At 44.2% G+C, this 27,291-nt stretch overlaps 1 protein-coding gene across 2 annotated transcripts in view; it reads left to right on the forward strand.

Moving 5' to 3' along the window:
* The first annotated feature begins 573 nt into the window (after positions 1-573).
* ccdc88b (coiled-coil domain containing 88B) overlaps positions 574-27,291 on the forward strand; it is a 40,797-nt gene continuing 14,079 nt past the window's right edge. Inside the window, exons 1-21 of one of the 2 annotated variants that reach the window (XM_053878781.1) lie at positions 574-711; positions 781-1,130; positions 2,220-2,368; positions 4,838-4,946; positions 11,352-11,421; positions 11,584-11,642; positions 11,804-11,887; positions 12,410-12,550; positions 15,987-16,132; positions 16,431-16,512; positions 16,910-17,068; positions 18,600-18,746; positions 18,817-18,973; positions 19,110-19,228; positions 19,961-20,020; positions 21,769-22,374; positions 22,553-22,732; positions 23,965-24,305; positions 24,416-24,575; positions 24,794-25,153; positions 26,964-27,125. In XM_053878781.1, coding sequence (XP_053734756.1) covers positions 1,071-1,130; positions 2,220-2,368; positions 4,838-4,946; positions 11,352-11,421; positions 11,584-11,642; positions 11,804-11,887; positions 12,410-12,550; positions 15,987-16,132; positions 16,431-16,512; positions 16,910-17,068; positions 18,600-18,746; positions 18,817-18,973; positions 19,110-19,228; positions 19,961-20,020; positions 21,769-22,374; positions 22,553-22,732; positions 23,965-24,305; positions 24,416-24,575; positions 24,794-25,153; positions 26,964-27,125 — 3,351 coding nt within the window. In that variant the 5' untranslated portion in view covers positions 574-711; positions 781-1,070. Of the gene's footprint in view, positions 1,131-2,219; positions 2,369-4,837; positions 4,947-11,351; positions 11,422-11,583; positions 11,643-11,803; positions 11,888-12,409; positions 12,551-15,986; positions 16,133-16,430; positions 16,513-16,909; positions 17,069-18,599; positions 18,747-18,816; positions 18,974-19,109; positions 19,229-19,960; positions 20,021-21,768; positions 22,375-22,552; positions 22,733-23,964; positions 24,306-24,415; positions 24,576-24,793; positions 25,154-26,963; positions 27,126-27,291 lie in introns of both variants that reach the window. The other variant, XM_053878780.1, reaches the window with a different exon arrangement.

Genomic DNA, 27,291 nt, shown 5'->3' on the forward strand with positions numbered 1-27,291 from the left:
GGCGTGCACCCGCCCATGACCTTCTCCAAGTGGTCATCTCATTTATTGTGACAGCTCTGAAACAATCGGATAATCCTTATGATCCACACATTGCTGCGGCAGCAGGATTGACCCTCACCCACCACGCCACACGCCAGCACACTTGGGAACGGTGATCGAGAGACAAGTGTATTGTGCACGGTCTGTATATTTGTGCAGTATGTAGCGCCATGAAGGAGCACCGTGTGCTACCTGACCGCTTATTTTCCAGAGCACGTCTGGGTGAAGGTCAAAGTTCTCGCATCTGGATAAGAAAGTGGAGCCAAATCTATCGGTATTTAAAAATGTGGTGATCAGGTTTAATTGTAAACAATGATGAGTTCTGGGCGATTATTATTATTTTATCCAGTCAGTACTCATTATAGGAATATATGGAATGGAATAGAATATGTTTCAACTGTGTGTGTGTGTCTCTCTGTCTTTGACGTTTCACGTGAGTCTTTAATGTCCTTAATGTTTGCATAACTTCCAAAACTTCCGCCTTGTGGAGAGAATAAAGGCCGTTTGACCTCTTCTAGTCACTGTAGTCTTTCCCCGGTGTCAATAAAGAGGGATCGCCAGAGGGCGCCAACAAGCTACGATTGAATCTAACGCGAAATTGTTTCGATAAGCAACTAGCGTCAACTCAAATGTTACATTTATACAAGTAGTTTACAGCCGTCGGAGGGCAAGGTGGAGCTACTCATTGATTTGTAGCCTTCAAAAGAAACGTCCTGTCTTAGCTACAATGTGTATTTTCAGCCATGGGCCTCCGTAAAGAGGCTCCACAGGTGATGGACTCCAACTCACGGGTGTGAGAGACGCACAGGAAGGAGAGCAACGCGGTGTCTGGTGAGGTTTTGCAAAGAAACTGACAGAGGAAGCGCGTGCATGAGGAAGAGGAGGAGGAGGAGGAGGAGTGAGGCCGCTCAAATGTCAAACTTCTCCACTTGACTTAAGATGGATTCGCGTTTTGACTCATTAGGCTTCACAAATGGCCTGAGTTCTATCCGCTAACGAGCCGCTTCTCCTGCTGGATCCGAGGAGCCACGATGGACTCGACTGTTGTGGAGATAATGGAGGATTTCATGGGGAGTGCGCTGGTTCAGTGGGTAGGTCGTTTATCTTTCACCAGCAAAGGTCATCACTTCTCTCACGATTTCACATGAGTCTTGTTCCTTCCAGCCACAAACTCACGCTTTTACATGTTGAGCATTTCAAGGTTTCAGTCGTTGTCAATGTAAAAACTATGGAATGAGGTGAGCAATGAGTCGAACAACAAACACACAACCCACAAAGAACTTCTCCTTTTTAAGTTCCAGTTTTCCACTTCCTGACCCAAATGCTGTTTACACTTAGCCATTAAAGCAAACCAGTGGCGATACACATTTGCTTGATAATCAAATAGATGGCTGAAGCGTCAACAAAGCAAGAGCTTCCGGAAGCCAGAGCCAGGAAGCAGTGACATTTCCATGATTTCAAGTGAGACTTTAGATGCTGAAGTCAGTGTGCGCAGTGACTAAGTGACATATTTGTAATGTCATCCACACATGCATAACAACATCACACATGAAGCGGCTGTTGACAGGTCAGAGAGAGAAAACCGCTGCTGCATATTTTCACCCCCTGGTGCAGAAAGTCCGACACCGGAAGAGAGCGCTGACTCTGGGTTCTGTGCTGCAGAAACCTCCTCAGAACCAGATTGCTGTGGGAGCACTCATGACAAGTCATTTGCCACAGAGCTGCTCTCGTGGTTTGAGTTTCACTTCTGTGCCGGTGTGTCTGGATGGCGTAAAATAAACTGGGGTCAGAGGTCAGTGGTGCCTACAGCTGGTGGAGGTTGATAGAGTCACGAGGGCTCCAGAGACACTCCTGCACTGAAAGACGCTCATCCTAGGCCGCCTCTGAAGCAACTCCACTTTGTTTACTGACCGAGCGCTTTTATCAGGTGCAGGTGGCAACCAACCTCATTATCGTGCAGTTTGCTTTGGCACAGCTCTCCTGGGCACAGAGACCTTGGCAGCGCTCCTGTTTGGCTGCCTGTCACTGTGAAGTGCTTCCCGGCGAGAGACTCGCGATCCCACCTGTCCAGACAGGTGCAGCCGCTCATGTGGCATCTCCTGGTGCCTCTCTCAAGCAGCTTGTTTGACATGTTTCTTCTTAAAGCTGCAGTCTTAGAATGTCTTCTCTGGTTCCCTCAGGTTCAGCTGTTTGAGGAGATGGTGGAGCAGGAGGATGGTGTGGTGCTCTATGACCACTACATGGAGGTCAACTCCAGCTCCCCGAGCGCACAGAACCGCTACCTGCGGCTCACGGATGGGCGGTACCTCAATGAGGTGATGAGGATCATGTAAGACTGATTTAGATTTTCTCACTTGGAAGAATGGTTATGGAATCTTTTTTTACACACCACTGTGGCTTGCTGTGGCTGTCTGCTCTGGCTGGCCATGGTGGTTCCACGCCGGAGCTAGTTCCAGCTGCCACCGGGGACAGTTCATTGGCCACTTTTGAATGATCTGTGCAGCTACACTTGTGGGGCCTTTTTGCCAGTCCCCACAAGGTAAGCCTCAATTTGAGGATGAAGACTTCAAAGTAACTGGGTGATCTTAATTCGGTGTCAGCTAGGTACCCCACAAAGACGGTGCGACAAACCTGTGTGTGTGTGTGTGTGTGTGTGTGTGTGTGTGTGAAACAAATAAGCTGTCACAAGACATGATATGTCGTTTTCATTTTTAATACATTTCCTTTAATCATTTAATGCTGCATGACACAAACCTGTGTACCTGTTGTTGCCATGGAAACGGGCAAGGAGACAGACTTTATTGAATTATGAATTATGTTTCTTGTGCTGTTTTCTTTCGATCTGCATAACAAGTGTTTACACATGTCAGAAACATGTTTTATAAACAAGCATGTGTATAGGTGCTGAGGTTGCACACTAGTGATGTTATTGCATGTTGATAGTCATACAACATTTAAAGCGATGTGGGAAATTGAGGACTGTGGAGCCAAAGTTTGTGACGATAGCAGTAGAAAACAACAAGAACATCGACAAACAGTGTTTTATTTTATATAAAGAGTCTCAATATAAAGGGTTACAGCACTTTTTTCCTTATGCACTCTTGAGCTGACGGTCTGCATAAATGTAGACGAAGGGCCGCATGTGGCCCCCGAGCCCACGTCTCGTTTAAACTCAAGTGTAACGCTTTTTCCGCAGAGTTGGTCAAAGTGACATCATCACTGTAAAAGGGACAGTTGCAAGAGCAAAGTTCCATAAATATGAAAGGTTTTTAATCCAATCTTCTTGCCCAAGATCACAAATCTATTCTCACATTGTTCTGCTGGCACTTGAAAATATGGCATAATTGTATGAGTTATTGATTTTGCCACAAACAGATAGTGAATTAAAAATGTGCTCCCGTGGTGCACTTCACTGGAGCATTAAAATTTTATTTACTCTGGTAAAATGGATGCTTTTTCTAATCAATAGGAGCCGACTCTCGGAACAGATTGCAGTGAACAACAACGTCCACCATTACTCATTTAAGGCCTGCATCTTACACGGTGCATTTTCTGACTGCCTGTGAGCGTCCTCCAGGTTTGGGCCCTGAGTCATGCCGCGTGTGAGAAGGCATCCTGTAAACAACACAGTTCACGCTCCGATCGTGGCCAGGACAAGGAAAAAAAGCCATAGTTTTCCATCTTGTTTTGCGTGCTGTTAGTCTGCTTATATCTCTAGCTTCTTACTCCATGTGGCAATTTCCAAGAGCTCTGTTTTCCTCCTGCCAACCTTTGGGACTTGGTGCTGACTGGCCTAGTTTAGGGCCACGGCTCTGAAGCAATAGGGTGCTGCGTCCATGGAGAGCAAAAGGAAACGTAAATTATTCTACCTTAATTAATACAGGCCAAAAATAGCTTCCTTGAGGGACCTGGTGATAAATACCGTTTCATATTTTAGAGTCGCTTTACACATGCTGTACTTGAGACGCTAAGACGACTGATGAGTTGGAATTATTTTCTAATAGTAAAGCGATTTATCATGGAGAAGCTCTACTTAAATGTTTTTTAAATAAATATATTTCTTTTGAGATCAAGTTGAGATTAAGCTCAATATATATCCGATAATGTATTCATATATGTTATATAGTATGTCAGGGACACGGCCCGCTAGAGGCCTGTTCCAGGATGTGCTGCTTGAATATGGGCCTGCATTGGGCGTGAGAGCAGCGTCAGAGGAAAACCCTCTCACCGTGGCGGGATAGGGACTCATGAACATGATGGAAAAACTCAACCCTCTTTGGTTAATGAAACTTGGGCAAGAGCTTCATGACTCAGTCACTTCCCATGAATGTTGTCATGAGCAATCCAGCAAGTCATTATGCCAACTGAGTTGAAGCAGAAAGCAGTGGCCGAGATTAAATCATTATCAAGTGTTGTGGTGTGAAAAGAATTCATTTTGTCATCAACTGAACGTCATAATTGCTGCTTGTTATATCATCATAAATGACTCGTTTTGAACTTTCTTTAATGATCATTGGTCTCACGTGGCTGCTTGAAGAGAGTCACATGTTTCTTTGGACACGAGGGAATCTTTTTCCTGGAGACGCAAAAATGAAATGATTCATGCTACATTCTCATTGTCAATTGTTTAGTGCACAAAATGTTTCTGCCATTTAGGAGCGTTCTGATGTCTTCTCTCTAAAAAAGGGATCACAGTAGTGTTGTTTTTTTTTGCTGAATTACTACAATACATATTTTAATCTTCCCACCTGGGGAACCTTGCTTGCCGGCAGCGCACTCAAGTCTGTGTTTGTTTCAGTGACCCCAACCCCAAAGTTGAGCGGCTCTACGAAAGCAAGACGGACGACCACATTCAGAGAGTCCAGAACTTTTCGATTTTGAATCGACACATCCGAGCCTTCTATCAGGTAAAACCAGGTCCAATTGATTCCAATGAAACGTTCATTAATGTAGCTGTTTGATGGTGAAATTCCTCTTTGTTTTGTTTGTTATCATCACAGATTTATTTCAGCAAAGATGCGATTTTGTAATATGTTTTGAAATGTTGAATGTAATGTTGAAATGTTTCCTTTTGTGTATCACTACTATAATACAGTGTCATACAGTGGTGGTGTATATATATACACATATATATATATGCTGAAATAAATATGTAAACATATTTAGAATAAAAATATTTCCCTTAATTGTTATGTAAATACAATACAACAGAAATGTTTTATCAAGGATTTAGTGCAACTGTGTTGCATATTTTCTCAAAATATGTGTTGGGCATTGCTATTTCTGTACACACACACACACACACACACAAGCTTTCACTTTTCTCTGAAAGTCATGTGTCGTAGCAAAACACTTAATTCAGCATTAAAAAATCTCATTAGAATTAAACAACATGAAAAGAGGAGACTCATTCCAGTTAAAGTGGCAAGAAGATAACAGCTTGTGTTTACATGCAACAGACAAAAATGATAGAATAGCTGTATTATTCTGTATATTCTGTAGCAGTTAAAAAGTATGAGGACATTTTTTTGAAAAAACAAAAACAATATTTTCCTTAATTTTCATGTCAATTACAATAACAATAAATGTCTGCTCCATCGGTCAGACTTTCCTGTAAGAACGAGGTCATGGTTGTTATTGGAGCTTATTCGATGCCTCAATAGCAAATGCCAGTCCTCATTATTGACACAGTGACAAGCAGTATTCTAATTACTACGCCCCGCAGTGGCTGGTAATCAAGCCTGACATATTGCACCATGATGCTTCATGCTATTTTCTTGCAAGCGTGAGGTCTGCTGACTGACAGGTACCAGCATCATTCAAGTGCAGCCATCGACGGTGTTTTCTGAAAATGTCTTATTTACTTCCTCTTCCCTGCAAAAGCTTTTCTAGTGAGCAAAGAGTGGTATAATAGTTTTGGACTGGATGGACTGAAATGACTTCCAGCTCATTATAGATAGAAAAGCCTCGTAAAAATCTGAAATATCCTTCTGGAACATAACTCAGGGCTGCAGCAAATGGCAAGGGAGGGAGGCTTGCACTGCTGTAAGGTGGAAAAAACCCACAGAAGATGGAGGAGTGAAGCGGCGCTCCACTATCAGTCCAGCGAATAACCTCAGGATATTGCACTGTACTGCACACTGGGGAGGGGTGAGCGTCTACACACAAGATGGAACGCACTACATTTCCAGGCTCGCTGTCCCTACTTATTACCCGACAAACACTGGCGCGAGGAAACACAAGCGGCCAAATTAGTGAGCTACTGTTGCGGCCATGAAGGAGACAATAAAAATCTCTCAGCAAAAGTATCATAATGGGGAAGGGAAATGACACAACTCTTGTGGTGAGTCAGTTTTCATCCTCCCTTCCAGCAAGTCAGGTGGCCGGAACATGAGCGTCAAGTTTGTCACACGCAAGGCGGAGAGCTCTCGCTTCCTCATTCTCACTGAATCGCTAATGTCCCTTGAAAGCTCACAGCACCACCAGACACCCGCCATAATTGGAGGCTCGTATCACTCGACTCGCATCAGAGTTTCTCTTTCACTCCACATCGGTCACAGTTTCTCACCGTCTTTATCGGAATAAATGTGTTCACAAGGCTGCGTGAAGGCGTGGCAGGAGTGGGACAGGCCTTCATTTTCGCTGCTGTGACCTCGGATTTACTTTCTGTGTGCAGATGTGCCGGCTCACAGATGAAGCGCTGCTGCTGCTGTATTTTCACTGTGAAATACTATTGTGATGCATTTTATTCTGCCCTCATTTAGTCAGAGGGGGGCTTTGGCGATGTTGGTGCCTCGCTGCTGCTTATGTCGTCCTGGATGATCTGTAATTCAGTCCAGGGAATCAGTATTCAGTCCTGGGAAGTCTTTTCAGTTGTGCAGCTTAGAGTTTGCTTCTTCATTCTCATGAACTTGATGCACTTTCTGGAGAAATAATTGATGTTTCATGCAACAGCAGGGTGCACTCACAAGGATTTCCTAATCTGAAGAGACCCCTCACATGGAGACACACAGAAATCTGTCATCTCAACACAACCCACATCTTAATAACAAAATGACAGGAACATGGCCGCTGCTTGTGGAACTACACTTAGTACATGCTGCCTGGAGCCCTGAAGCAGCTGACCATGTAAAGATAGCGGCAGAGTTGAGTGAGAGTTGGCCCTAAAGCCAGAGGTTTTACTTAGAATAAGTACCAAAACCTTCCCCTGGGTCTTCTTGTTTCTTCGTCGATTCACTTCTTGAATAGCTAAGTCCTGTTCCATATCTTAGTTCACGTTGGCAGCAGTCGACTCTCCCAACACACATGAATATTTTTCATCATTCTAAATATTGAGCATGTTTAGCATTTTATTTTTGGAGCAGATTATTGGAACAAATTCACTCTTAACATCAGTGTTGTAGGCAGGACAGGTGTTGAGACGTTAGCAACACCAAGCCCAATGAGGCAAGGCGAGTTTTCATGTCATATATATGCACACATTTATTTCTTACTGCAAAAGAAACAGTCCTAAGAAGTCAATAACGGAAATGCCACCATTAGATGGAACTATGAGTTTGGTCTCTATTGAGTTTGGTCTCCATCTTGCTCTCTGTGTGCTCTGTTCTCGGCATGGTCTTCATTACAACACTACTCTTAACACAGTGTTGTGTTTACTCAAAGGACTATTTCATAGACTATTTCATGCCAATACACAGCCCTTATCAATGAACATCATGAACACATTGTTGGGTGACAACGAGAAGCTAACAGGTCAGATCAGTATTGCTTGGCTGCGGTATCGGATGTGAAAGCAGTGTTGAGCCACCCCTGTATTTTAGGACAATCTTCCGAGCGCTGTGATAACGTGCATAATGGTCGGCAATACTGGGACAGAAACAGCCCACTAGTCACTTTGTTTGCAGCTTAAAATAGATGAGGTTAAACTGAATCTTTTCACAACACTGTCCTAAAGAGCAGTGGAGAGTTCCGGACCATTGGAATTGACTAAAACAGCCTTCATTGCAACTGTTGATACCATCAACGCGTGCACGCACACACACACGCACAAGGACAGGCATGCTCCAGAAGGTAACTGTCATCTCTCCAGCTGTAAACATCAGTCTCCTGCTAGTTTCAGTGTGACACATTTGCAGTAAAATAATTACAAAAAACTTCCTGTTTACGTTATTGGTCCTCAGGCAAGTTGAACGTATTGACAGGTAAACAACCACTGCTTTGAATGATGGTATAAATCGTATTTGCTTTTTGCGGTTCAACTTTCTCCAGTCATGCTCAGCGACATTAGCAGTAGCACTGTTTTCAATTGGAGTCAAGTTCGGTAGCTGTGTGCTCCACGTCCTACGCTCAGCTCATGGTGCTTTTTTAATGAGCCACTGTGACAGCCTTCTGTTGAATTCAGTGGCCATTTGAAATCAATATTCACACTCCGTTGTCCCTTGCTCCTGCATCATCGGTGCTGTGGTTGCTTTCTGTTTGTCCTCATATTGTTGTCATTGATTCAGGATGACAGCAGTTTATTTACAGAAGATAAACCAAAAAAACAAACACAGTTTTTGATGCTTTTAGTGAGCCAGCTAGAACACCGCCGCGATAGCTTATCCATCTATTTATTCAGCTTATCTGAGGTCATGTCAGGGGAGCAGCTGTCAAAGCAAATAAGCAAAGTCTAGGGGAATTTCAAATGTCTCGATGCAGAGGAGCAGCAGCTGCACCCTGAGAGTCACCGAGATGACAGAGCTTCTGAAGAGGAGCTGTTCTATTGCAGTGTTATACCAGATTTTAGATATACACTGACCAATAGATATAAAACATATATTTATAAAAAATACATGTAGAAATAATCAGTCTACCAGTTAAATGCTGTAATATTCTGCAAGTACCTGACTCTTAATTTATTCCTTCGAATATATCATATCAGATATGTGGAGTACTTGCACTCAACTTTCATCATGTTAAAAGTCAAGCCAGCAGAAAACACTATTAATGCTTCATATTACCATTACACTGCAGAGTGGATGAAGCAAAACCTACCCAGAATTTTACTCCGATTACTACTGCGAGTCACTCAATAAGTTTCTCCTTCCGTAATCTGATATTTCACGTGTAACTGAACATGGAATCTAACTGAGTTGGGCAGGTGAATGAAGTCCTCAAGAGCATGTGGGGCTTGTAGCAGTCCTTCTATCATAATGAGGAATTATTGATGGAAAGATGGGCTTTGGAAGAGACAGTGTTGCACTGATGGTGGTACGCAGAACAGAGCAGCCACGGGGGATTCATTCCTGCTTGTGTATGATTTATTGTTCTGGCTCCAGGACGGACACTGGCTTGGAAATAAAACAGCAGCGATAGCTCCATGTGTGTTATTCATATTGGTTATCTCCAGCACGCCCACTGATGTGTGTAGTGCAGAGCACAGGCTGTGTGTTGGCTGCGAGGCAGAATTAGTCAGTGTTGGATGCGAAGCTACCGAGAAAATACGCGTTTGTGAACGTCCGGCTTCAACCAAACCGCAAGAAACAGAGTCACCAAACTACAGCCGCGGCGGTGCATGTCACACATGCCTCGCAGGAACAGAAAGTAGAGACGCCGAAGTGACACACAATGGAACTGCTGTGGGGAGTAACTTTGACTGCCACACTTGATGAATTACTGTACACAACAGACTGGGCTGTAATTGTGACTTGCTTTTGTACTCTCAGGCTGACAGAATGGGAAAATGCTTTCAGAACAGTTGGGATTGGAGCTTGCCAAAGTCAGCTGGTGGCTCCCTGACAAAAACAGTTTTAATTAACAGCAAAACGCTTTCGCTCTTTTCAGGATTAAAGAGCTGGTAAATAAAATAACACTCTCTCAGTCTTTCTAGTTGTGCGCTAGACTGCACTTTCCAGGGACTGAATCTACATGACAAGGACTGGCTTCGCTGCCAGGAAGTCCAGATTTCTGGATCAGAAATGGAATATAGCGTGATTTAGAGTGAGCCAAGAGATTTGTCCAAGATATCATAGCAGGAATTCTAATTGGCTAGAATTGGGAGTCGGAACTTTCCAAAGCAAAACTTCAATTGATTTGTATTGGACAGGTTTCATCAGGAACATTGACAAAAGACTTCAAATTCTAAACCTCCTTTAAGTGTTTTTTTCAGTAACAGTCATGAAAGGTCAGGAAGTGAAATAAACATATTATTATTATTAAAGTCTTTCGCAGTTCCTGATGTCTCAGCTGTCACCACTGAACAACGGCACTAAAAGCTCCAACTCTAAGAAAGTAAATCAACCATTGTTATATAAATTTGATTCTTGGAGCTTCTGTGCTCCTTAGTTTATGGAATACATACATCCATCTATTGTCAGTGAACCAGCGCTTAGTCCTGGTCAGGGTTGCAGGGAGTGCTGGAGCCTATGCCAGCTTTCATTGGGCGAGAGGCAGGAATGCACAATGGACAGGTCGCCGGCACACACACACACACACACACACACACACACACACGTCATCTAGGGGCCAATTAACCTAGCAAGCATGTTTTGGGGCTGTGGGAGGAAACCAAAGTTCCCGAATAAACCCAACAGGCAGAACATGCAAAGCTGGATTCGAACACTGAACAGGAACATTCAGGGGGTATATATGGAATATTCACTGGTTAATACAGAGTATGGACATGAAGGGGTTAAAAAGCTTAACAAATATTCACCCATGTTTATGTATTTGATAAATGTCTGCTCTCGAAATTTTGCAATTGAAGAAAATCCCCCTGGTTGACTAAATATATGTATAATAAAGCTATGCATGTTTGGGGTTTCTGTCTAAGAGAAATACACATAGTTGACTCCTTTTCTGCCGTAGAACGCAAGATAAAACTGCTGTTATGTAGCAGTGCATTGCAGTCGATACAGCTATAATTCAAAAGACAAATTAAGTAAATAGTACTGCTTAATTCTGAGAAAAGTTTTAATGGTAGTATTAGTGAGTGCTGGTTTGTTGGGAATGTGAACACACCTTGTAGTTTTGGAACGTGACGGATCATTGGCAAAGCACCATAGTGGCGTTCTCTGTCATTTGCCTCCATGACCCGTATTTGTTTCTAATCACAAGGTCGTCAGACGATTTTGTGGTTGTCGTCGTTGCAGATTTTCTTTAAGAACATGAAAGTGTTTAAATAAATGAGAGAACATCTGTTGTTGGAGTGTAATTGAACAGTAACGTTGGTCTTTCTCTACAGCACAAACAGCAGGAGAGCCTTGCTGTGGAGGTCACACACACACACTGGATGGAAAATGTTCCTGACTAACCTCATCGCTGTGTCTGTGCAGGAGAACCTGCAGCAGCTGCTCTTGATGCCCCTCCCAAACGTTGCCATCCTGGGTCAGGACCCCTTAACAGGTACAAGATAACAACGTGACCATATCAGATCCCACGGCAGCCAGAAAGTCATTACACCTGATACACTGCGAGTCCATGAATGGCTATCAGTGAGCGACATGAAGGCGATAATGACCGTGATGAGGGGGATAATGATGATGACGGCCATTTCTGTGTGTGCAGAGGCTGCACTGGAGGAGCTCAGGCGGCTGCTGCTGCTGCTGCTGGGCTGTGCTGTGCAGGTGAGGTCCATTGTCAGCAATATTTCAAGCGATATATGAGATGTTTACCAGGACAAGTCGAGTGAAGTTTAGTGCGGAAAGTGTTGCATCTCCCGTGTGTTTCAAGATCTTTGATTAGTTTTTGCGTTGACATTTTCACGTGTCACATTTTTTCATCGCAGTGTGAAAACAAAGAGACATTCATCCAGCAGATTCAGTCTCTGAACATTGAAACTCAAGCTGACATCGCCAGCTGCATTCAGCAGGTACGTGGATGCGCCTGAGTGAATCCAAACATTTTCACAGATAGTGTCCAAAGAGCTTTAGCATGAAGCCGTCTGAAGGGGGCGTGATTGCACGCCTTCTCCTGAGGAGTCAAGTTGGAAATAGACCATTGACATACTGCTTACAGCCTCTAAAGGACCCCTGGCTGGACTGTGGAATTGATCCTCCACGTCCTGTGTGTGGCGTCAGTAAACCATGAATGTCAAATGATGGTCTTTTTGAAATGACCTGCATGAACAACAGTAGCAGAAGCAGCATGCTATGAAGCAGCACCAGCCAAATAAATGGATACAGCATGTTTCCTGAAGCGTTGCAGACGTGTATACCCCCCTGCATGTTCTGGACAGCGGTCATTGCTTTTCATTCTTTAGTCACGCAGCTGAAGATGGATCAGAACAAACATGTAGAAAAGGCTGAGGACATATTCATCTTCTTGCTGTTCACGCCGACTCATTTGTCCCAGCTTTGTGTCCCCCCTGACATTGATGTTATCCTTGCTTCAGGTGACTCAGGACCCTCGCATGCTGCTGCCGCTTCAGTGGGAGGAGCTGGTGGAGTTGCACAGCCTGGACTTGCAGCTGGTGTTCAGCTCCATGGCAAAGCAGATCCAGAACATGCTGGCGCAGAGAGACTCCCACCTAGAGGTAGGCACAGCGATGCTGTCACCGCTGTCACGGAGCTCCTCCACTCATGTGCCAGCTGACAAGCTTCTCTGCACCTGCTGGAGAGTCCCACCAGAACCGCCATGTCCTTTACGTTGAGAGACTTAGCTGCTGTTTTAGCAGATCTGGGCGATAATGGCCCAAAACTGTCTCTTTCATTTCCAACCTCATCTCACTTTAATTACACCAGCCTTAGCCTACTTTTGTTTAATATACTGTAAACCCACAATATCAAATACTGTAATGATCATCAGTCGCTGCAGTCCAAGCTTCAGTTCAGTGGCTTCCTTTTCATTTAAGAATTGAGCTTGTGTGGTCCAAGCTGCAGCAAAGGAAAGGTCAAATCCTGCTCACTGATCTGAAGTTGCCGGGGGTTTCTGAGGAGGGTCAAGCCTGGGCCTTTTTGCTTTGGCTGTTGCTCCCACGAGCCGATGGATTATGTCGATAGATATTAACAATTTATTGACAGTATTTATGTCACACACAGTAGTAAAAGAAAACACAACTGAATGAGTTAACCCTTGAGACGTCATCGTCGCAAAATTTCAAGACAAAATCACCGCATCTATACAAGGCCACCAAGTGCAAGTACAAGTAACACCCAACTTACGACCGGGATCGGTCCCGACTAACCGGTCGGAAGTCGAATGCCATTCAAAATAGCCGACGTTGCCGGGCTGCCACTTGCTGCGGTGCCTGACATTGAATAAAAAAAAAAAAAAAAAAAGCATCTGCTAACCATGGTTGTGTACGGGTGGACGTAAGTTGAGCAGGTCGTAAGTCGGATGTTGTACTATAAACATATGAAGTCTGAAGTAGTTACTGCTTTACACCAGCAGATGTCAGACACCTGTACAGTACCTGTTTCAAAGGATCATGGATAGATGACTCAAGGGTGGCTGTAGTTACATAGTAGGGAGCATAACAGAGAGTGAATTGACTGACTGAAGAGAAGATTTTCAGTCGTACGGTACGACAGTGTGTGACGCTGCTCGTGCGGGAGGTGAGATGGCATGCTGTAGGCGACAGTGATGATGATGATGATGATGATGTCTGAGCTTCATCGTCGCCTGACAGATGAGGAAGGATGATCTATAGCTGTAAAAGTTGTGTAATTCTCTCGGGCGCCGCCAGGTGACATCATGATGTACAAGTTAGATAAGTGCCAAACATTGAAGATCCTCCTCTTTTACAGTCCGCTTTCATCTCGAACAGTTTTCAAGGTACAGCCTTTTGAAACAGTGGTATGAACATGTTGTATTTCTGATCATTAGTCAGAGAAGCATGCTGTGTTCAGGTGATCCTCAGAAACTGAGCATGATGTGGTCAGGATGAGCGTGTCTCAGTCGGACTGACTGTTCTCTAGGGCTGCAACGATTAGTTGACGTCATCGATAATGTCAACAGCAAAATTTTGTTGACGTCAAAATCTGTGCGTCGCTGCGTTGTGTTGCCGGTGGTGTAAACAAACAACGGGGCCACAGGATGGACATCGAGAACTGGTTGTTATTGAGAAGCAGTGAGAAATGATCACACAGATCCAGAGAATGTGATCACGGAGCTAACTTGTTGTAAGCTGTAGATGTAGTGGAGTGTCCATGGTATCTCCTCCTTATAATAACCAGAACTGAACGAGCGAGCTACACTGAACACATCGTTTTAGAATATTATTCAAATAAGATCTTTTGATGTGGATGTCTATCAGATACTTTATATGAGATACATATATGAATATTGATGATTTTAAATTCTTAAAAAAATCTAATGGCCTTGGTTTTAAAGAACTGGAGCTCTCAGTCAACTGTTTCACGGTCTATGCTTCACAGGGTTAATACTTGTTCCTGGATTATGTGTCATTATTTTAATATACTTGTTTTATATTGTATTGTGTTGGAGTATCACAGATTTAAGAAATGTAAGAAATTCAAAATAGGTCCAAACAAAGATTAGTCGACTAATCGATAACTTAATGAATAGATTAGTCGACAACGAAATTCATCGTGAGTTGCAGCCCTACTGTTTTCCCAGAGGAAATGGAGCTTTCTGGGAAGAGGATAGCGTGGGCCATTGGCCCCGCCTCAGTGTCAGCCAAGGAGGAGCTGAGAGAAGCAGCTTGTTTGTCCAAAAAGCGCTTCTTGATTAATGCAATTAGTCGGGCTGTGTTTAATCAATGCGTGATTCATGAGATGAAAATTCGATGAGAAAAAAAAAGATACATCTGACTAAGCTGATGAAAAGAACCCAAAGGATTGGATAACTATGGTTTATTCAGGCCAGAAGCTGCTGGGTAAAACGTACACCTGATTAACAGCCTGGAGACAAGGTGAAGAGTCAGCCGTGGCATTGTGGTGGACGATGGTGAAGGGAACGGACAGCTGTTCGAGAGAAGCCGTGTTTAAATGTTTCAACGGAAGGTTGGTTCGCAGACGAGAACCTTGCCCATGGCCCCCACTTTCCAGAGGATGAGAGCATCCGTAGTATGCTTTTGGGACATGGGTTCATTGTTAAACTAGCATTTTTGTCATTTCATTAAAGTAGTGTTCGATAAATTATTCATGTTTATTGGGACCATTTGACACTAAACGCCACATGGATAAAGCAGCTGCTCCAAGTTTCGTTGGTTTACATCATTGCCTTAATCCGTTTCGCTCTAATTTTCTTAACTTCAGGGGAAATGTGAAAAGGATTTTGTGTTTACACTATATAAACCGTGCATGTATTAAAGTGTGAACAAAGGGAAACTCCTTCTTAAACAAAGTGCCTGTATTTCTGCTTCTTTTTGTCAAAAGGAATTTTGGATGAGTTTACACAGCATGTGTTTCCTGCAGGGACATTTTCAAACCTCTTTAGTCACAAGAAACTCTGATTCTGGAGGCGCAACAGTACACACTTGACATTGTGGATTGAACAACCCTAATGACCTCAGATTCAGGCATCTGCTCACACACACAAACACACATTTTTTGCTATTTATGCTATATATTTACTGCGTGCGTGTGTGGCTACTGGTGTGTACCAAGTCGTGACAAGCCACCTTCTTGTGAGGACATTTTGGCCTGTCCTCACAAGGTTTAGAAGGGTAAAACTAAACGTTTGTGTGTGTTTGTTTTGATTGAGCAATGTCACAATAAAAATCTTTAATAGCCATTAATAAAGTGATGCACTGTGAATCATGGATCGTGTATGTCGAGTGCTTTGCTGGGCAGAGGCACACAAGACAATTCATTAAATCAAAACTGATGCCCAATTTTCAAAAGTGCAAAGGCAAACTAAAGGAATTGTTGAATGATAAATAAGGAATGTTTTTTCTCTCACTGCTGTCATCCTCCATCACTTGCTCCCCTAAATCTTGTTTTGGTACTTGTCCTCTTTGTCCCCTGCTGTGTCTTTTGCCCTGTCACTCTTTGTGTCCCACCCAGAGGATAGCCGAGCTGTGTCGGGAACGGGAGGTCCAGGCTGATTCACTTACAGAGCCCGCGGGTTCTCACAGCCAGGAGCCACCCCAAAGTCTGGCGCTCCAGCTGGCGCACAGCAAGGCGAAGCTGCGACGCCTCAAACAGCAACTGTGAGTATTTGTCTGTCCGTGTATGTGGGGGAGAGAACTCCAGAGAAATTGTTGTGATAAAGGTCAATGTGAAAAGTCTACAAATGAGCTTGTCACGCTTAATTATAAACGGGAGCTGTAATTCTCCTCTGTGTTCTGAGTTCTGTCGTCGACACGGATAAAGGTCGCTCAATGACAATTTGAAGATATGCTCCACTTTTCAAATGTTATAAAGCTGCTTTAGCTGACACGAGACTAATTGAGAAAGGGAATTCCAAACATTTTTCAAAGGTTATTGTTATTTTCTTCTTCTCTCCAGGCAAGACAAAGATGATCAGCTGCTTGATTATAAACAGGAGATTCAAAACATGGAGCAGCAGCTGAAGAAGCATCAGAAAGAGGTGAGACCACGTCCAACATCTTCTTGTCAGTCAAAACCTAAAGGTATAACGGCTCTTTTTGGTTATTTCTTTAGTCTCTTAAGAAGTAGAAAAGCGGAGAAAGCAGGACAGGAGAGGATAAAAAGCTCTGAAAATGAAAAGATGAAGTACAAGTTGTTCATGATGAATGAATCATGAGAATTGATCTATTTAGTCGGAGAAGCACGGCGGTGATGGACCATGGGGTTCCGTTCTGACTAGCGTCATTTGTAGTTTAAAGTGGGTGCCGAATAGATTCATCAAACACCACGTCCATTTTTAATGCTGGTTTCCCACAGTCCACGTCCCAGAATACAAACAGCAACAGTTGAAGCTCCCAACTCGGAACCGTATCTTGACCTTGTGTCTGCCGCTGCAGAGCCGCTCCCTGATGGCCGAGGTGAGGGGCATGCGTGCACTCCGGGACGAGCTGGACTGTGCCCGCGAGCGAGCGACGCGCACGGAGCAGCTTCAGTCGGAGCTCCAGAGCTGTAAGAACAGACTTCGCAGCCTGGAGATCGCACGCACTCAGCTGAAGGTAAAAGAAAAGAAATGTGATTTCACTCTTTGCACCAGCAACTATACCAAAAGAAGAAATAGCTTTTTTTGTGTTGCACAATTTCTCAGCAGATCAAAGTGTGTAGCTGCTGTAAAGATTCCCAGTTTCCAAAACTATAAAATACGGATTCTACTGACCATTTCTCAAAGCTACTGTTATTTAATATGAGTAGCACGTAAACTGTAAAACCATTCGCACTCTCATAGCCTTGGGACTGTAAGTACAAGTGTGAAGCTCAGAGCCAGAGAATGAGATTATATTGTATAACGTCATCAGAATTTACAGCCTGAAGTGGCTTCATTGACAAGAGCAGGTGTACGGCTAGAGTTACCCCTGCTTTGACTCTGAGGTGGAATGTATTTTGTGTCAGCATCACTGTTTTGAGTCAGGGAACACGTTGGCACCGATGTAAAACACCTCAGTGTCCTGGCTGTCACCTTCTCACTTTTTTTCTTTTTTTTTTGGCTGGGTCAAAAAGCTCTATAAACACACGCTCGTGTTTGTTTTTAATTCCTCTAAATTCAGAAGACAAACAGAGAAGCCGCTGGTAACGTAGGAAATTGAAAATAAATGTTTGCAATCTCGATCAAAAGCTACCAGCCACTCATTATACAGGAGACCTTGTCCAAAATGGTGCATAATTGGATTTGAGCTGAGCTTGTAATGGCACCCATGTTTGACTCCCAGACGGATGAAGGTCAAACACGAGTGTGCCGAGGTCTGTTCTTGCAGAGTCAAGATGCGTCAGACACTGGTAACACACGGGTGATGGATGGGTAGAGATGGACCAGCAGTTTATTGAGCGGAAAGTTTCGCCCCTGCTGAGTCCGGGACAGGATGGCGTCCATGCTGGCCCTCCACTTCTGGCAAACAGCTTGGTTGTTCCTGCACGAGGTTTAGCTGGAGTCCGAGCGAGTGGGATCGTTTTCCGGCCGCATCCAAGATTTATCTGATGGTGCTCTCTGGGACAGTCGGGTGGAAAATAAACATAAATCTGGGTGAACGCCGTCGATATGCAGTCGGCGCAAAAACCACTGTCCTTGGTGCTGCAGCTCCGCAGCCTGTAGTGGTGGTCCATAAAAGGGCCGTAAAAATCCCTGTAAACTTGACACAGGCGAAGTGATTGATGCAGGTGTGCACTCTCCAGCTCTCAAGTGATTCCTGCCCTGAAATAGTCTGTTTGTCATGCTGGAGCCCAGCGTTAGCATAGAATGCACTAGCACACAAGCACAAATGTAAACAGGTTGTTTATACTAGTGCTGGGAGCGTTAAGTCCGAACTGTCTCCTATTGTTGGATGCAGTGTTGATCTAAATCTGGATGCAAACTAGACTATATTTCTGTGATTTGACGAAAGGGCCTCTCAAGTGAGGGAATGGCGCCCTCTTTTGGCTGCGGCATCCTCATTATTAGGCTGCTGGTTTGCAAATGAAACTCACTTGTACTCAACTACAGACAAAGTGACAATGATTGCTCTCAGGAAGGCTAATTCTGTGTTGCGCCCCCTACAGGAGCAGCAGCAGCTCTGCGCAACGTTGCATGAGACCAAAGTTCTCCTGGAGGAACAACTGGCAGACTCAAGGGCCCGCTGCACCTCGCTACGAGAGCTGGAGAGGGACAATCTCCTGCTGCGTCAGAGACTCATGGACGTAGAAGCTGTGGGTACAACGTGTGTCAGATTACTCCATGCTTTCATGTCGTGTGTTTGAAATCTGTGCGTGTGTGCAGGAGCGTGACACGGAGAGACAGCGCGTTGATGAGCTGCTGGAGATGAACATCAGCCTGGAGACTGACCTGAGGCAAAGCAACAGCCATGCCGACCCCAGTGGAGCCCGTTTCCTCCAATCAGAGGTTGAGTCTGATGAGGAGCTGAGAGATTTCATTGGTCAGCTTCTACACACCTTGTCATTTAGGACACTTTCATTAAGTGATAAGAGAAAATCAACGAGGAGACGGAGTGATATCATGCTCATGATGTCTGCTGTCGTTCATGGTGAAACGGTTCCCGCTCTCTTTTGCAGTCGACCAAAAGCCTCTGAGTGTGGAGGTGAGCGAGGCTTCCACTCTGAGGCTGCTGGGGGCAGAGCAGGAGAATGCTGAACTTCGAAGACGTCTGGAGGAGCTACAGGCCCAGCAGGAGGTTGGGATCCTACTGGGAGCAGATGTGTCTTATTTTTATACACTATAGGAAGAATAGAACCTTTAAGGACTACCATGCATTACTTTGATAGCCCTTGTTAAACTTAGTTATTGTTAAACATGTTATGAAATGTGGGTCTCAATAGTACGGCAGAAGAAGGTATTCACTTGAAGGAAAAAATAAACTAAAATAAATACTTTATTTTATATTTATTTAATTTAATTTTTTCTGTCGCTGTCTGGGGATTTGTAGGATTTCAAAGGTCAGGAAAAATCGTAGTCTGAAAAATATATGGAAAACAATAGCACAAATGGAAATGGAAATCCCACAACAACAAAACAAAATGAACAGGTTAAATAAATAACCACAAAAAATAAAACCTCTTCTGGCCATCACCCTTTCTCCAGCCTCTCCCCCTAAACCTAGGCATCCAAAACACATTGCTAACCTGGACCAGGACCCTCAACCAAAGGGTTGAGGCTTTACCTTTTGGGGTCCAACAAACGAAAAGGACCCCCCCCAAAAATTGGACCTCACTAGAATAAATATGCTTAAACACACACACACACACGCACACAAACGACCTGGCAAAGACACATAGGACACATGGATTGCGCATATGTATCAAAATGTCTGTGGTAAAACTCCCTGACTTTGAAGAGTGTTGATGAAACTGCACCAGGAGGAGAAGCAGGAGCTGAAGGGGTTAACTATCACATTCCACTGCTGCAGGTGGATTCACCTGATGCAACATCTTCCCTGGAGACGCAGCGTCTGAACACATTGAGAGAGGTGAGAGAAGAGACTAGCTTAGTGGGCCTTTTAAAAGACACAAAGTTAAATGATGCAAGCAGCACTGTGAGTTACACTCCACAGCACAAGTTTGTTAGAAAGCCCCAAAGTTATTGTCAACCTTTGATGAGAGCTTCCACTCGCTCTGAAGGCGACGAGTCCCATTATCATATCTTCTGCTTGATAGAAGGACAAAAAAAGCATTTTTTAATGTTTTATTGTACTGATATCACATCCATTTCTGTGGTTATGTCTGAGCACGACGGCGTGAAGGTTGCAGTTTTACACCGTTATTTCTAAATGATTGATAATTTATTAAAGCATGACTGGCCCTGGAAATGTTGGTGCCTGAGGCAAGATTTTGTCTGGTGCCTCCGTCGCATACCAGTCAATACCAGACCCACGTTTAATATGCAGAGGCGCAGTTGCATTGGTTTTGGGATTTTCTTTTCTCTTGAATTGAAATAAAGTCGTCATCAAAAAGTCTTGAATTGAAGTCTGAAAATGTTATAAATGTTATAAATTTATATATGTTGTAATGTTATTATATAGATACATATATATATATATATATATATATATATATATATATATATATATAAAACAATCCATCAGTTTCACTTCATTGTGTTGCCCTCTGTCTCCCTTTCTTCATCCATGAGCACCAGAAAGTTTGACTTATTTTGACATATAGTTGAAGACTGGTGTCGGGAAAGGGTTGGAAAAGCCTTTCGTTTGTTTGTTATTTTTGAGAGTTATACTGCTGCGAGAATTTAGATGCTTTTAGTGATCACTGGAAGGAGACTCGCATAGCAAAATAAGTTTCCTTTAAAGGGTTATTTTTGTGCATGATACTGGTTTAAATTCCAAAAATGAATTGCATTGAATGTTATTGAAATATCATTGCTCATTAATAATGCAACAAACAGCAGGTGGCAGTAACTCACTCGCAGAACACGCACACACAGTAGGGCAAGGAGCTCTTCTTCGACAGGGGCCAACAAATCCTTCTCAAGATCTGTAGATCCCTGGTAATCCCAACTCCAGTTAACAGTTCCTGATTTAAAATAAAAATGTCCCTCATCACTTCCTTGGTGGTGGTGGACACATGTTTATTGATGCATCTGACACAATCTAAAGATATTGGACCAAAGGAAAAATGAAATATGAAAGGTCCAAGAGTGGATAAACATTCTCCAACAGTGTTCCAATTCACCGCCCACAACCGCCCACCCTCTCCATCTGTGATGTTATTCATCAAAGAAACGATGAACTTCTGTTCTATTGATGTGACATGAAGTTATTTACATACCCTGCGATAAATAGGGAAATAAGGAAAAGTTATGTAAATGCCACCATAATATGCAGATGGTTTATTTGTACGAGCATGAGAAGAGCTGTTTATGCTTTACTGTAACAGTGAAGCAGGTGGAAGGAGGATACGTCCCTCAAAGCTTGGGGCCGTGGTCTCTGTTGGACAAGGGTGAAATGATCCGCCCAAGTCTGAGATGAGATCCATGTTCAGGAGGAGAAGTACAAGTATCTCGATGGTGGCCTCTTCATGACTGAAGTCGCTCCCTACTGACTAAGCTGAGGGACTCTCACCTCTGATCACTACACACTACACTAGAGCAATTCAGCACAACAACAAGTGATTGGATCATTCCATCCTCCCTTTCTCTTCTTTTCAGTGAACCTGGGTGCAGTCAGACAGCTTTATAGTTCATGTTTCTTTCTCTTCGTTTCAGTTGGAAAACTTGAAAAATGAAAATGCTGCTTTGAAGGAGCGGCTGACACAGCTGGTGACTAAACTGCAAAACCCAAAAGGAAAAGAGGTGGATGAGAAAGAAGCTGAGGAAGCGGAGATGAAAATTGAGAAACACGGACTCCTGGGATCTGAATCCTGCAGAGAAGAAGGTGAAGGAACCATGAGGAAAGTGGAGCAGAGAGAGAAAAGAGAGTCTGGAGTCGGAGAGGAGCGACTCCATATAAGAGAATGGATGGAAGAAATGTGTCATGTGGACCTCCAGTCCAAGAGAGGAGGAGAGGATGAAGGAGGCCAGAAAGAAAGAGAAAGAGGACAGGAATTGAGTGATGTTGTAGAGAATGTGAAGCAGACAGAAAATAGCAGATCAGAAGAACCTGCTGCTGAAGAACTCCTCACCCACCAGCTCCAGAAGGCAGAGGAGGAAGCTGATCGACAGTCAGTGGTGGCCCAGGAGCTGCGATCCAAGCTGGCTGAGCAGAGCAAGAAAACTTGGGAGGCCGAGCAGAAGCTGGTTCTTCTACAGACAGAGGTGCAGCACCTGAGGAGGACGGCTGAGAGTCTGTTGGAGGCCCGCAGGCAGGTGGAGGTGTGTTTGCATATAATAATGATGACGCAGGATCAGCATCTCTGCTCATCTTTCTCTGGTCAAGGTACTTTGTGTTATGTATATGATGTGTTTGGACTAACTATGTAAACAGAGATTTATGTTTGAAGTCATGTGCTACACTGGGAGCGTTTCCTCAAGTGTTCTTCTACTGAGGCAGATCCTGCAGTCAGAGGGCTTGGTGATGGAGGAAGAGCTCTGTCGTCTGCGCAGCCAAGAGGAGCTTCACAGGATCCAGACCACGGTCATCGCAACACTGGAGGCAGAGCGGGCCGTGCTGGAGCGGGAGCGGGACACGCTGAGGGGCTCTCTGGACGCTCTTCGCACGACTCAGCGCAAGGTTTAACACAAACTGTTTGTTTATTGAATACCTCGATTGGAACTGGGGAGGCTGCTATGTGCCGAACCCCAGGCCTGGGATGGGCAAATCAGTCAATCGTCTGCTGAAAATTAAATTACTTATTTACAGTCGACGTTGATATTGTGGCCCACAAATATCCCCCTGGAGTATGTTGAATGTAGCCACCGATGTAAAGGGCCGGCCAGTATTTCATGTTCAGATCCTGTTAAATGGATGCCATTTTTAGACTTTTTTGTTTGACCTTCCACACAGTATAATACTGCATGATAAGGAACCAAGATTGAAATGCAGCCTGAGCAGCAGAGGGAGGTCTTCAAATGTCACATACTAGCACATATTAGCTTCACATCAAAATAACGTGAAGGATTCTGAAGCAGTTAAAGCAGCTGAAACAAATCAAAAGTTTTGTTAATCAAAACAAAACTGACTTTGCGTCACCTTGGTGAGACGTTTGTTGTTGTTTCAATACACAAGGGAGTGTAACGTCAAACCATGTGACACCCATGAGTGGAAATGTCCTCATTCTGGTTGTTGACACACAAAGATTATCGGTGTTCTGGTACGTGGCAAAACCTCAGTATTCGCGTCAGGATTCACAGATACACCAAAGTCCAGATCCAGGATAAGTCTTTGAAAAAGCTCCTTGAATGTGCAGCATTCGTTCTTAACGAAACCTCGACTGCAGCTCCTGATGTCTGTCAATTGGTCCTCAGTTGCTCCATGAAGCCCAAGACTTCTCAAAAGTCTTGAACAATGGCTTGAAATGTCAGGCACAACAAAATGAAACAGGTGAATGGGAAGCAAGAGGCTTGGAACCAGGGGAGCTCCATGAACTTTAAACCAAAATATCCACATGAGAATAATTTGGGGCAGAAGGAACGGAGTGGCCGACATGAGGTCCCACTGGAGTTACTTGCTCAGATTGCATCGCACAGTGTGCGAGCCAGCCTCTGTAACAAGAGGAAGGGCCAAAACAAGAAATGGACATTGTTAGACACTACTGTGGAGTGTGTCATCTAAGGGTATAGTCCGCTGTTTTAAGTTGTTTGTAAGATGTATTGCTTTTCTGCAATAGATGAGGAAGAGTAGAAGAGATTCTCATTTCAACTATGATTCATCCATTTGCTTCATATTGCTTTTCTTTGTTTACAGCATTAAGATTCTATGTGAAAATCTTTATTAGAAGTGCATGTTTTTCCTCATTCCTCCAGAGTGAGCAGCTGGAGTTGACTATACAGACTCTTAAGGCAGAAATGGAGCGTCACATTCGCAGTCTGGAGACTTCACATCGTCGGGAGGAAGAACTGGAATCAGAGCTACGTGAGGCAACGACGGAGGCGCAATCTCTGGCTCGGGCACGAGACCAGGCTCTCTTGGAGGCCACGCGCTTGGAGCAGGAGAAGGAGCTGTGTCAGGGGGAGCTGGACAGCCAAAAAAAGGAGGGAAGACAACGAGACCGGGAAGCTGCCAGACTGAGACAGCAGCTCGAGAGCACCACCTTGGCTCTGGAGCACAGCAACCAGAGGGCTCGGGTGTTGGACTCTGAACACAGGTACCTGGAGGTCCATATTTACTTAAACCCCATTATGAGCTCAGGTCCAGAATTGTCCTTCAGAGAGGGCTTTCCTTAACTGGAACTGTGTCTGACCTGCGTGTGTCCAGGTGTGTAAATCAGCAGCTGTTGGAGTCCAAGGGGCTCTGCTGTCGGCTCCAGGACCTGCAGAAGGAGCTCAGCACTCAAATAGCCAGCTTGGAGGAGAGTAAACAGCAGCTGGAGCAGCAGCTCGCAGACGCTCGAGTTGATGTGACCGCTCTGTCTCAGGTATGGGGCTGTATGGTCGGAAAGCTGGCACTGTTGACATGAATGGAGGATGCATGACTGCCACAATGTGTTGCCTCAATTTCAAGTAAAACATTCACATGAGATGAGAATAGAATTCTGCCCTGCGTGAATGTGCTAAACCTCCCCAAATATCCCAAACGTCCTTTACCCCACTCTTCTGTTCTGATTCTCTTTCTAATTTATTTCTCTTTTATCAGGACTTGCACGCTGAAAAGGCCCATTCTCATCGTTTGTCAACTGAAGTGGAACATCTGGGCCAGAAACTACAGAAAGCCGAGGCTGAGCTCCAGGAGACAACAGATTCCCTCGCGCAGACGGAGGAGAGAAACGGCTCTCTCTCCAAAAGTCTTGACATGCGTGAACCTCGTGTCCAGTCGGAGAGAAACAGAGGAGGCGTGTTGACATCACCACATGAGTCTTTAGATGCAGCAGATGTTTACACGATGCGTCCAGAGGACGTCTCACCTGCACTTCCTTCCCCTGAACGTGACCCGTCCTGGACACCAGATCACGGTGCAGCAGAGCTGAAGGAGAGGCTGATTGAGCTGGAGAAGGAGGTGTGTCTGCGTGTCGACCTTTTTCATTTAGGGGACGTGGGTGTCCTTTTGAGTCTGGTGATCTTTACGATGCAGACATTCTAGCAGGAGGGAAGCTTCCATCTCGTGACTGTTTTATCTCCAGAACTACAGATTTATCTCCCCTCGTCGTTTTATAATGTCACATCCCTCATCCTCTCGCACTTTATTTCGGAGTGCACTCGGAAACACAAAAGCAATGAACTTCAACAGTAATGAAACCATCATGTACTAGAGTGCACGTTCGTAGGTTTACCACCAGCGATGTGATTCAACATTCTGGTGCATTAAGAAAGTGCATCTTTATTCACCATGTTCACTGCTAAATAATTCCACAGTTTAAAAAATAAAAAAAATAAAATAAATGACAGATAAATAATACAAAAGCCCAAGTAAAATAAATCCCTGTTACTTCAGTCATCAGTTGTAAAACAGCAGAATCCTGTCTTATAACCTGAGGTTCGCTCCCGTTAGCTTTTGCTTGTTGGCCTCTTGGTAGCGCTCAATTTTTTTGCAATTCAGTTGTCATTTTCCTTGATGGAGAAGTATTGCCGACTGACCGCCATCGTGGCTGGCTGGCTCACTGTCTGTTGCTGTAAGATTGCAGCTTCACAGCCTCCTTTGTTTGGTCATTTTTACATCGTGATGTAATCAGATCACATCATAAATGATTTTAACTGGCTGATCGATCAGTGCATCCCTAAAAAAATGAAAATACCATGCGTCTAAGAAATTGTCTAACGTCCTAGAAAGTGAGGCAGTATTCCTGAATCCCAGAGTCCTGCTGTTGACTCAAGCAGCGTTACATAATAACATGTTAATGCTGTCCCCGGTGTTTCCTGCCACACACTGTGGGAATTTGAGTTTCCTCTTTGTCTGACAGGTTTTCCTGTTGCAAATGGTGCATGTTCATCGAGAGGTTTGACCTGACAATGCACGCATGACAAACACATTTGTGGCTGTTAGTGAGGGCCATCAAGTCACTCCAGAGTCACCATGCTAGGAAGCAGGAAACGCTCAGGTTAAAATAGCTGTCTCCAACACTTTGCTCCTGTTTTAGATTGTAATGTTGAAACACTAGCTTCTAGTGATGGGCTGATGAGATGTCATGAAACAGAGTGCTGACTTTAGAGCATTGTAGGTGGTGCTCTTGGCTTAAACATGATGCGAGGTTTCATGAAATGTGTTGTTTGAAGTCAAAAGACGATACAGCAGACAGTGCTATCCAGAGGCCTCAGAAAGGAAGGACAGTGTTTCATGAAACCTCACCAAGCGGTCGCTTCCACAGTAGCTTCCAAACCGAGCCTGATTTCTGAGCAGCGACTTGCTTCTCTGAATGTGTTACTTGGATTTTCTTGTATTCTCATGATGCATAAAATGGGACTGTGTTTTTGTTGGTTTATGCATTTTTTAAACCGTCATAAAAGCCTGTACAATCTATTCATCTGGGCTACATCAACGATGGTTCTTTTTAACGAGCGCATTCATACCTGCTATACGTAGAGATTTCCACAAGTAATAAATGTTGCAGCAGATGTGTACTGTGGGATTCATTTCAACCTTTACATTCTGCCCTTGGCCCAACTGAGTCGTCCCATGGAAGATGAATTTAATGTCTGTATTTATAGATTGAAGCAAATGTCACATAAAGCTTGGCTCTGACTGGGTGCGCTGCGGAAAGGTCAGATGCAGATTTAGCCGTAGTTTAACTCATATTGATGTTTTGAACGAGTGAAACAATACGTCTGGTGTTTTAATTGTTTTTCCCTGTTTCTTTCCTCGTGCGTGTCAGAATGAAGCGGCGGTTGCGTCGCACGAGGCGCTGCTGTCGCGGCTAGCTCAGTCTCAAGATGCCTGTGAGCAGCTGAAGCAGCAAGTGGAAGCTGAGCGCCGCCACTCCCTCAGCCTGCAGGACTCCTGCACGCGCCTGCAGACCATCAACACGCAACTCCAGGTGAGGCTCACACCTGCTGAGTTCAATATTTACGCTGACGTTTGCCCTACTTTTTCACCGACTTCATTAGCAGATCACAGGTCTTGAAGTAACTTGAGACATAATTGCACCCCGAGGGCTGCTTTTTCACAATGAAAGTCATTGTTAAAAATCCAAAGTAACAAAG

The sequence above is a fragment of the Synchiropus splendidus genome, chromosome 11, assembly GCF_027744825.2.
Source record: "Synchiropus splendidus isolate RoL2022-P1 chromosome 11, RoL_Sspl_1.0, whole genome shotgun sequence".
In the NCBI taxonomy this organism is placed as follows: Eukaryota; Metazoa; Chordata; class Actinopteri; order Syngnathiformes; family Callionymidae; genus Synchiropus; species Synchiropus splendidus.